We start from the raw sequence: 10,848 nt of genomic DNA, 5'->3' as shown, positions 1-10,848 counted from the left end.
GCGTCTGTGAGAAGTAACGCCTTAACCGTGGCTCTAACTCGACTTGTATCCGCACAACAGCGATTTTTCGCTGAGCTTGCACACGCTTGCTGTACAAAGTCTTGTGTCAGTGAGAATAAAGGTGTCAGAGAAGCAGCGCGTGTGTATTGAATTTTGTTTTAACGTCGGGAAAAGTGCGACGTAAATTTGTGCATGATTCAAAACCTTCGGCAATTAATATACGTATGAGTCGGGCTCGGTGTTTTCGTTGGTACAACCGCATTCAGTCTGGACAAACCTCGACCGATAAAAAACCGAAACGTGGACGACCATTGACATCAACAAACGACGGCCACATCAACAGTGTGAATGATTTCGTGCTTCCAACCGTCAGGGAGATTGCCAATGAAGTATACATTAGTGTTTAATCATGTTTCACCATTTTGAATAAAATTTTGGGCATGCAGAACGTCGCGTCCAAATTTGTGCCGTAATTTTAACGGATGAACAGAGGCAAATACGTCTTGGAATCAGCCAGGAACGTTCCAACGACGATTGGAACTTCTTAAAAACAATCATCACTGGCGACGGAACTTGGGTTTATGGTTATGATGTAGAAACCAAAGCCCAGTCTTCGCAGTAGAAAAGGCCATATTCCCCACGACCCAAAATAGCTCGGATGCCGCGATCGAACTTGAAGGTGATGTTGATTGTTTTCTTCGATCGGGAAGAGATTATTCATTATGAATATTTTCGTTATTAACGAATGTTTGGCCAAAAACAGCATTCTGATGATTTCCCAGCCACCCTGCTCGTTAATTTCGTTTCCTCAATGGCTCAATTGGTAAGAATATCTACCCGACAAGTCGAAGATCTGTTGTTCAAGTCCTGGTCAAGGAAACTCTTCTGCGCGTGTGATATGCTTCGCTCCATCTTCCCTACCAATCCGGTGTTTTTCTTTTATGTGTTCCTATCCCTTTTCATTTTCATAAATACGGCATTGTTGTTATCTCAATCTTTCTTAAATATACTTGTTTTTGACCTCTCTCAGGGTAGCAATCACATGTGCTTTTTTCTAAAGTAAAATCAAGTAACTTCCTTTATGTGAATTTTTTTAACAGCTTTATGAATATTTCTCTGTTCCTACCCACATTCCACACAAAAAAGCTGAAATCGGGATCTGAGAATTTTCAGAAGTCCCTTAAATATCGAATTTACTCATAAATATCTTCGGCGTTCCCTTGAAATAACGCTTGTCAAGGCAACCCTTTGCACAGGATGAGGCGGCGTCTGCACTTAATAGTTTCGCCTTCTCATAGCCATCTTAACGGTCGGGAGAGTAACAATTATAGTTGCTGGGATCCACATGGGAATCAAGATGAGTCATTTACCTTTGTGAAAAAATGGGGTTAGGTTGTTGCAAAGGAGACCCGTAATCGAAATGTAAGTTTAGTTATTAATGGGAAACCATGGCTGATTCTACGTGATAATAAATGCAGAAAAAGAATGCCGGAATCATTTGTGCTAATGGTGGGTAATCCTCGATATTCAGAATATAGTTATAGTTACCAATGTGAAGTCATTGAGATAGCCTTGTATTTCGCGAAGCAAAACCACAAAAATTATGGTAGAGAGTTTCGTTACCGGTTATTCGTCACAGAAAAACTGGAAGAAGTAAAGTAGAACCCCTTGAAAAACATATACATGCCTGCAATCGGCAAAGAACAGAATTTTTCAAACTGCTCTAAATTTTTCACATATTCTCAATAAATTCCTTTTTGGAAGTCACGGTGTTTGCTATGCTCCTTCCAAGTCACCACCTGTCAAAGATGAATTACTCTGTCAGTAAAGAGCAGAGATAAACTGTTTATAGGAGGAACTTATATGCAAAAAAACTAAAAAGGACAGGAAGATATCATTAAGAAGAGATTCATTTGTGCTGACTGAAGAACATTACATTTTCAGAAATGAAAAAATATTAATTTAAAGGAATTTGACTCCTCCAATGACAACTGCCATTGTTTTATGGAAGCTGTATCCCCATAATAAAATTCACGGACTGAGATTTTCCGTGATTTGAAATGATGAAATAATTTAAATTTTAAATGGAGCTGCTACCCGGTTGGCGTCCACCCTCCTCGGTTGATTTTAATAGGTGATAGTGAGTTTAATTGATGGAAGTAAGTGGGAGGGGAAGAGGGGAGAGAAAAAACAGTCACATTAAAACACACTCAATGAATACGTACTATCTTCAAGACATATTCGTATATTGTGACGATGGAAAAGATAGGTCACTATTCTTTGAAAATTCAATTCAATCATGGAAAATGGAAATGAACGTAGAACTCTTTTAAGAACTTACTCCTCGGTATGAAGGAAAACTAGCATTTGTAATTTAGAAAGGAATTGAATATTAATATTATTGGTATTCTATCGATTGATGTAGATTTTGGATGGACACAGCTGATACAATTTTACAATTCCTATGTATACTTGCCTCTCTTAACAAAACCATAACCTAACAACGGACACCTGCCGCGTCTCTCTTCGATTCCGCATGATTCTTTCGCTCCCCTCTCTCAGAGTCTTTCACATCCCATTCCCAATTAAAGCATTTCTGTCTTCTTCGGATTCTCCCAACAATCCCCTCAACTCCCTTTCCATGCATAGCACTTCCTCATTTGTTTTCCTTTCTGTCCACTTCACCTTCTCCATCCTTCTCCTCACCCACATTTAAAAAACCTTAAATCCATGCCTATCATCCTGCTTCAAGGACGATTAAAATGCAGCAATTTTAAAGTGTAGAAATCATTCGTGTTGACCAAGGCGAATGATTTTTCTACTTTGATTTTGTTGAACATTAATGCATATTGGCTGAAGATTCCTTTAATTTTACTGTTGCGGCATCCCCCGCAGTTTCTTTGAATTTTTCAATGACCATGTTTACGTACTGTATAAAACCACGCTCCTTATCAAAGTTTTTTCTTCACATCCTTACTCAGCCTGTCATCAATCCCCTCCTCCTTGTAAAATTTTCACCTACCGCAATTCTTTGCCTTATGTATCCACTACTTCGACAATTTTTATCCAGAAAAATCCCAAAATAAGTACTGATAAACTGTTTCAACTGCTCTAATTTATGAACTCTTATTTTAATACAACAATATCCGATGGTAAAAATTATTCGCATTGACCTGGATTCGAACTCGAATCCCTCGATGTCTGGTCGAGTGCTTTGGCAAGTTAAGCTACCGAATAAAGTAAACGAAATGTTAAGTAGAAGAAAGTAAAAATAATTGAATAAGCTAATGCGGGAAATTAACAAGGCATGGAAGACACAGAGTGAAGGTGTGGAAAGTTTGGAAAGGGTGAAAATCGGTTCCCCTTGCAGGAAGGTAAGAGAACTGCCATGAATTAAGAAAGAAAAATCCGTAATAATAATTGAAGATAGCAAAACATATAGGATCTATATCGTAAATACATTAGCCCAAGAAGTTTAAGCATAGGGAATTCAAACTAGATGGAAATAGCTTAGGACCGGGTGAGATAGAAAGGGATTTAAAGAAGTTGTTTATAAATTTCTTTATGGGGTTAGATAGCATTCCCGTCAAAATAATTAATGCTTTAGGAAAACGTGAGAGAAAAAGTTTTTATGGAATAATTCGTTCCATTTATTAGGTGGGAATTTGGCCAGAAGATTTCGTCAGATCAGTGTTAACTCCCGTCCATAAAAGGGATAGACATCTGATTGTCAGGACCACAAAACAAGAAGTGTGATTTCGGACCCAGTATTACGCGTGCGACTCCCCTTTTTGAGCCCAAACTGCTCCATAAGTAACCATTTCCCCATGTGTCCATTCTCTTATAAATGATCCTCAGAACCACTTTAGCTAGCGTAGCATACAATACGCTGACTCAAAGAGCCAAAAAAAAACACACCTAAAAACTATTTATGTACTCATTTAACATAAATTAGTTTCAGAAAGTATCACATGCTTACCTAAATAATAAATAGGTGATTTCCTGCTTTAGCGAGTACCTAAATGGATCTGAGCATCAGATGGAATATGTTGCAGTCTCATCACATCATATTGCCCAAGGGGGTTATCTATCAATTTAGGGATTAAGGCCATTCTTGTATTAATTTAGGTTTGCTGATGATCAAGCCTGAGTTTGCCAGTCAGTCAAGGTTTTTGAAACGCTGCTGAGCATATTGGACGGGTAGCGCAATAGGAACGGGATGAGAATAAATGTGAACAAAGCAAAGGTGAAGCGGTTTTCGAGAAAGATTAACACTATGTTAAACATTAAAATAGGAAATCATAAGAAACTGCGGGAGATGCCGCGACAGTGACCTTGAACGGAGTCATCCGCTAAATATGCATTTCAATGAAACAATTTCAGAGAGTAAGGGGTCCAGTTTAGAATCTCGGTCAAGACGAATGACTTGCTCTCGTCTATCTTCCTAATCAACTCGTCTATAATCTATGTTTTCCTTATTTTTTTGTTAACTGCTGGTCCTATAGTTTCGCATGCGGTTTTCGATGTCCCTTTTTTATATATGTCCATGTATCTTCTATTGCACCCGTTTCCCTCTCCTCACTCATAATTTTATCCGGCCGGCTAATACTCCTTTGTCGTTTCAGCTGTTTCTACATTCCATTTTATCAACCTTCTTCCCTGTTTATCTTTTTGAATCGGATGTTACACTATATATAATTAATAAATTGTCATCTGAGCCCACATCTTACCCTTGGAAACTGTACAAATTAATCACGTTGTTTTTAAATCTGTGTATAACCATAATATAGTTTTACTGATATAACTTTGAACATCCAAGAATTTGTATGTATATGTACGCCGTTCGTGGTGTCTAAAGCAAGGACTCGTTATGATTAACCCCTATCTCGCAGAACTGTATTGTTTTCTACCAGGGGTCGTTCATCGCCTAATTGCAACGTAATTGTGTAAATTAAAAAATAAATTATTCCTAAACCGCCATTTCCTACCTCGCTATCATTATTTCTTCCTTCGCCCACCTTCCCGTTCCAATATCCGTCATCATCAACCATGTCTTCCGGGAGCATACGCAATTATTTCATCCAATTGATCCTATTATGTTGATTTCTTCCTCCCTATGATTTCATGGTGGCATGTAGACTTGAGCAATGATCAAGTCCGCTGGTTCAGCATTTACCTCTACTTAGTATGTTGTATAACTCGCCTGCTCTATGTTTACTACTAAGTACCAGATATCGGTTATCCGCTGAGTGAAGGTTTCTGATACACTGAGTTACTGGTAGTTCGAGGAAAGCGATTTTCCTCGGAACGAGTTCCAATAAAACAGTTCGCTACTCATGCAAAAGTTTCCCTACAGAATCTCAGTGGAACCTCAGTGGAAACAGTTGCCTCTCATACTTGTTGGCGCTAGTGCTGACTATCGAGAAAAAAATATTGTAGTTTGTTTACCTTCCTAAAGATTCTAAAACTCGGTTTCTACTGTTTTAAAAACATAATTTAGAATGTGCAAACCAGCATTTTTATTGATCCCTCATATTTATTTGCCATTTTTACAACTAATTACATGGATGATCTAATTTCTTTAATGCTCTTTCAGCATGATTGATATTATTTCTTCTTGAATAAATCCCTTATTCAGAATAAAGAATTTGGATGCCGGTAAGTAAGGCGACCTTCGGAAGAGGGCTTTAGAATTATTAGTTGTTGTGGTGGCACCATGGTAACCAACAGCAATCGAAGCATTTCGATAGTCGATATATTTTTCCTGCCATTTTGGTATTAGTCGTAGATTTTCCGTGGGGTGCAAATCGTGAGAGTTGGGAAAACTTCACGCATCTTGTTTTCAAATGAGATAAAACGCGCTGGTTCTGTTCGCATTAAATTTCACCATGTTTGGCGATTGTTTTAGGGATATCTGTAGAATATGTGTAGAAAGAAGTGAGGACTACATTCGTATATATGACAAAGTTATTCTTGATAACACACCATTTTACTACATCATTAATGATGTTTGTCAGTTAGACGTAAGTACCTTAATAGTTACATTGTTGTGCTGATTGTTTTACTGTAATAAATGGTATTCGTGATATAATTTACTCGTTGAAGGTATGTGTTACTTAAATCCTCTCAATATAGGCAATGTCACTTCATTTTTCTGTGGTGTTTCCTAAATTTTCATATTGATCTTGGTATGCATAAAGTTGTATTGAAATGTTCGGGATATTTTTCCAGCTAAGCTTATGTTAAAGTCGATGAAATGTTCACTGCGTAGAGATGTATACTAAATCCTTTTTTGGGCGTTGTTAATTAGTTTATTTCATGGATGTCAAGTCCAATGGGACTTCAGATATAAAATATCTCAAATTTGTTTGGATGCTATTTTAGCCTATTTTCAGTGGTCATAACCCAGTATTTGCATAGCTGACTTAATAATTGTGATGAATGTGCGAGCCGGTGGCCTTTTAAAATGTAAAATAGTGCATTTATTATCAGTACCAGTGTTCCTGCGAGACGAGAACTTTGTTTAGGCAGAAATGGCTTTATAGATCTAGTTCTAACTGAACGCTATACCTAATTATATCCCGTGTGCTAAATGAATGCTGAAATTGTAAAGTGACGATGGTAATAATTATTTTTATGCGCAGATATCTGAAAACGATGGATTTCCGGAGTACATCTGTAAAGACTGCTTTCTCAAAATATCCGAATTTATGATTTTCAAGCGGAAGAGCCATGATGCCAAACTCAACTTCTTGAGCATGAAGATATCATTGTCTGAGGTAAGAGGTTTTACTTCCTTTTTGCATTTTTGACATCTCCTTAGAGAATGCGAGTGAAATTTAATTATTGAATATTATGTTAAGCCAGTACTATATTCTGGTTGTGTAATGTAACTGTTGTATAATTTGGGTAGTAAAACAAACTGGTAGTAAAATGTCATTCCATGTAAGTAATTGCAAAACAATAGTTGAAATGTAGACAGTAGCCTTCTCTTAATTAGTTAATGATTTTCAGCATATGCAGTGTGTTAAATTTTCCACTTATATTTATTACTGGTCGTAAAGTGATCTCTTGACAATGATAAATGTTTTTTTTTAAATAGTCGACTTCACTCTCATTTCTACTCCCTGTTCTATCAGTCAATTGAAATGTAATAATGCTAATAATGATTTTTTGTTAGCTCATGGACCATAGTAATAGTTAAATATACATTATGTAAGGCACACCAAGGGATGCCATATGCTTAATTAGGAAAATATATATTATGACAAAAAAGCATTTACAGATGTATGCCAAAAAGGCATGTACAGGCATTGAAAGTGAAATTACAAGAATTACATTTATGACATGCCGTTTTCAAATTCGCGTCTAGAATCATACATTTTATTCATTAAAATGTTTTCAATTTTGGTTTAAAATAATTAATTTCATTGACCAATTCAAAATTTTCTGGTGATTTATTGTTCAGTCTCAAACCGAAACTAAAGCCCATGGGGCCATTCGTTTTATTGTGATTATGGCTCAGTAGTGAAATTAATTTCTTGTCTTGGTAAAGTGTCCAAGAAAGTCTGAATTGACCGGTTTTTGTTTATTTATAGCGATGTAGATAATGTACTTCGGATTGGAAATAGTTGTAATTGAGTGAAAATTGATCTGAAAAGTGAGTTATATTGACTACCAGGAATTTAAGAGTTCTTGTTTGCAATTCTAATATTTTAGGGGAGGTATGTGAAGGCCCTCAAAGAATCATGCTGTAAAACATATGGTGATAAGATTGGCCATTGTATTAATTCAAGAGGACATTACTGTTTGTTGTGTGTTGTAGATGTCTGAGAAGTTAATAATTATTATTAAGTTTGTGACAAAGTATTGGCATGCTGCTCCCACGATAGATTCATACTTAGGTAAACACCAAGAAACTTACAGTTTGATACTTGTTTAATTGATTTTTTATTGAGTTTTATCAATAGACTCCATTTGATTTTTTTTGCGGAAAGGAGACCCTTTGAATGTCATTACATTGATGATCATCTACCACTCGCAGATATTGTGGTGACTCATCCGGAAATTTAAATTTTTTATTAAAAATGTGGCAATGGACTTTCCATTTGATTTTTATTGTGTTAAATGTAGATTATTTTAGTTGTTTTTACATTGAATATCTCCACACTACTTCTGGATATAATTAGTCTAAAATCAATAGTAAAAGTTTTCGTGAGGATGGTGATAATATGGCAAGTAAGCGTATGGCGGCAGCTTAATGTTGTTTATCCCATCCAAGGCCACTGGGAGGTTATTAATGTAAATGAGGAACAGTAGAAGCCCTTGGGTGGATCCTTGGGGTACACCCATGGCAGTATAGTGTAGAGTTCATTTCAGAAAGATAAGTCTAGAACGGTGGGTTAGGATATGGAATGTAGAAGCATTAAATGGATTGACTGAGAAGGAGTATCAGCAGGCTGTAGAGAAAATCATGGATGACGATAAAGAACTGAGTACTAGTGAAGAAAAATACAAATGTGTCAAGAAACATATATGTCGACTCGGCCCATAAAATATTTATTTGGTAGTTGTGTCCATCCAAAATCTACCTTAACTGATAGATTACCTTATAATAATAATAATAGTGATAACTTCAGTGATTTGGGATCTAGTTGCATCCTTTCATGTAGATAAATCCATTTGAAGAAATCACTATGTTGGAATTATCATTTTTCACAAGCTGCTGCTCTTTGTTATACATCACTTCTGTCATAGCTTTTAAATTATTATGCGAGTTTGTAATTGCCTTTATGGTCATTCTTTTATCATGACATGTGAGCCAGTATAGGATATTTATTATTATTGCCATATATTAGGGCACATAAAAATTATATCTCTTATTTGTTCACTCTAACTAGATTTAAAGTATTTTTTCAAATTCTGGATGGCAAACTCACTTCTATCCATCTTGTAAGAAATATCCATCAGTACAATGCAATTGTATGGAATAAAATGTGAAAAAATTCGTTCTCCCTATACTGAAGATTTCAATTATTACCTGACTGTTTATTTATCAAAGTGAAAAGATAGTGTTGCCTGTTGCTTCGTAAGAAAGGGCTTTATTGGCTTCTTAGTTGAGTGATAAATAAGATATTTCTTCTCAAAATATTTATTGTTAATGCAAATGCCATCACTGCTAATGTCATTGGTATTTACTTAAAATAATTCATGAATACAAGGTCTGTGCAATATAATATGACGCTGACTCTAGCCCCGCCCACTAGCTGCGCTAGTTGCCTGAGACTTAATGAGCCATCTGTGCTTGATGGATCATTGAGCTTTGTGTATGGTGCCTGATATGTTCGTTTCTGTTTTGTTTTTCCTGTTTGTCAAAAATTGAAATTAAAGAAATCACGGAGCCACGAATGTTTTGGTGAAGTGTGATAAAAGTTATCAAGAAATTATTGAAATGTTGACAGCTGATTATGGTAGTACTGCTATGGTGAAAACATCCATTTTCAAGTGGATTAGGTGTTTTAAAGATGGCTGACAAGACGCCACAGATGATACACGGCCGGGACGACCTTCAACCACCTGTGTTGATGACAACATTGATTGTGTGCGGTCCCTTGTCCTTGCCAACCATAGAGTATTTCGGAATGATAGCTGATGAACTGAATTTAGGAAAATCAACAGTGCACACTATTTCAACCAAACATGATGGATGAATCCTTCACCATGACAATGCACCTACACATTCAGCATTGATTGTTTGCCAGTTTCTGGCAAAAAATTCAATCACCATCCTTGATCATACAGATCTCGCTCCCTGCGGCTTTTTCCTGTCCTAAAATGCAAACGTGATGAGGGGGGCATCACTGGGAAGATGTTAACACAATAAAGCAAGAAACGACAAGAAAACTGACCAGCCTAACTGCAGAGAACTTCCAAGGGTGCTTTAAACAGTGGAAAAGAAGATGTAATAAGTGCATAGCAATGAATGGAGACTGATTTGAAGGGGAGAAAATCGATTTAGACTAAATTTTGTAAAATAAAGTTTTTATGGCCTCTGGCCATATTTATTGGACAGAATAGTGTACAAATAAAGTGTGCTGTGAGGCAAAAAATATCAAAAATGGGTTTTGCAATGGGTGTCATTCTATATAAAGTGCATCAGGGTTGAAGCTGTAATTATCATGGAATTATTTTCATTTTTTCCGTTAATGGTGTTTATAAATCACCTACCAAACCGACCTTTGGGTTGATTACCGACGATTGGGTTGATGTATATTATAAACTATTGTATGTTTGTGTTCATAAAGATGTTACAATTTTGCATGTCTACAAAGTTATGAAAGTAGTTGGCAAATATGGTCTTTCCAGTCCTTAATTTCTACCTACTTACTTTCCTCTAATTTTTTTACGAAGGGTAATTATGGGCTGTCAAGTAAATGTCGTGCAAGCAACTCTTTTCACTAATGATTCAATGATGAATAGTATATCACAGCTGTTTTTCTTCTCTTATGCAGGCAACCAATTTGAATGATGTGAACCTTGAAAAGGGAACAGTTGTGGCAACCAATATACTTGTCAAGGAGGTGAGTGCTACGATAGTGAGTGGAAAAAAATAAGGAAGGGGGAAGGGGCTGGGTACATTTTGGGGCATCTGTCATGATGAATACACTGACTTCTAAAACTGTAAAAATAAGCACAGATACTAAAATATTAGTCAGTCCTCATCTATTGTGATTCCCGAGAATTCATATACAAATTCACATATGTACTCTTCTGTTTCTCATATGTTTTCAAGTAACTTTAAATTGTATTTCAAGGATAAATCAACACGGATTTGGGTGTTTAAAATGT

General features: G+C 36.3%; 1 protein-coding gene across 1 annotated transcript in view; it reads left to right on the top strand.

Moving 5' to 3' along the window:
• The first annotated feature begins 5,818 nt into the window (after positions 1–5,818).
• Positions 5,819–10,848, top strand: part of LOC139695282 (uncharacterized) — a 39,179-nt gene continuing 34,149 nt past the window's right edge. The window contains exons 1-3 of the mRNA XM_071593978.1: positions 5,819–6,023; positions 6,645–6,779; positions 10,512–10,580. Coding sequence (XP_071450079.1) covers positions 5,889–6,023; positions 6,645–6,779; positions 10,512–10,580 — 339 coding nt within the window. The 5' untranslated portion in view covers positions 5,819–5,888. The remainder of the gene's footprint in view (positions 6,024–6,644; positions 6,780–10,511; positions 10,581–10,848) is intronic.

The sequence above is a fragment of the Hetaerina americana genome, unplaced genomic scaffold (assembly GCF_022747635.1).
Source record: "Hetaerina americana unplaced genomic scaffold, ioHetAmer1.1.p SCAF_6, whole genome shotgun sequence".
Classification (NCBI taxonomy): domain Eukaryota; kingdom Metazoa; phylum Arthropoda; class Insecta; order Odonata; family Calopterygidae; genus Hetaerina; species Hetaerina americana.
This window is presented reverse-complemented; position numbering and strand designations above follow the sequence as displayed.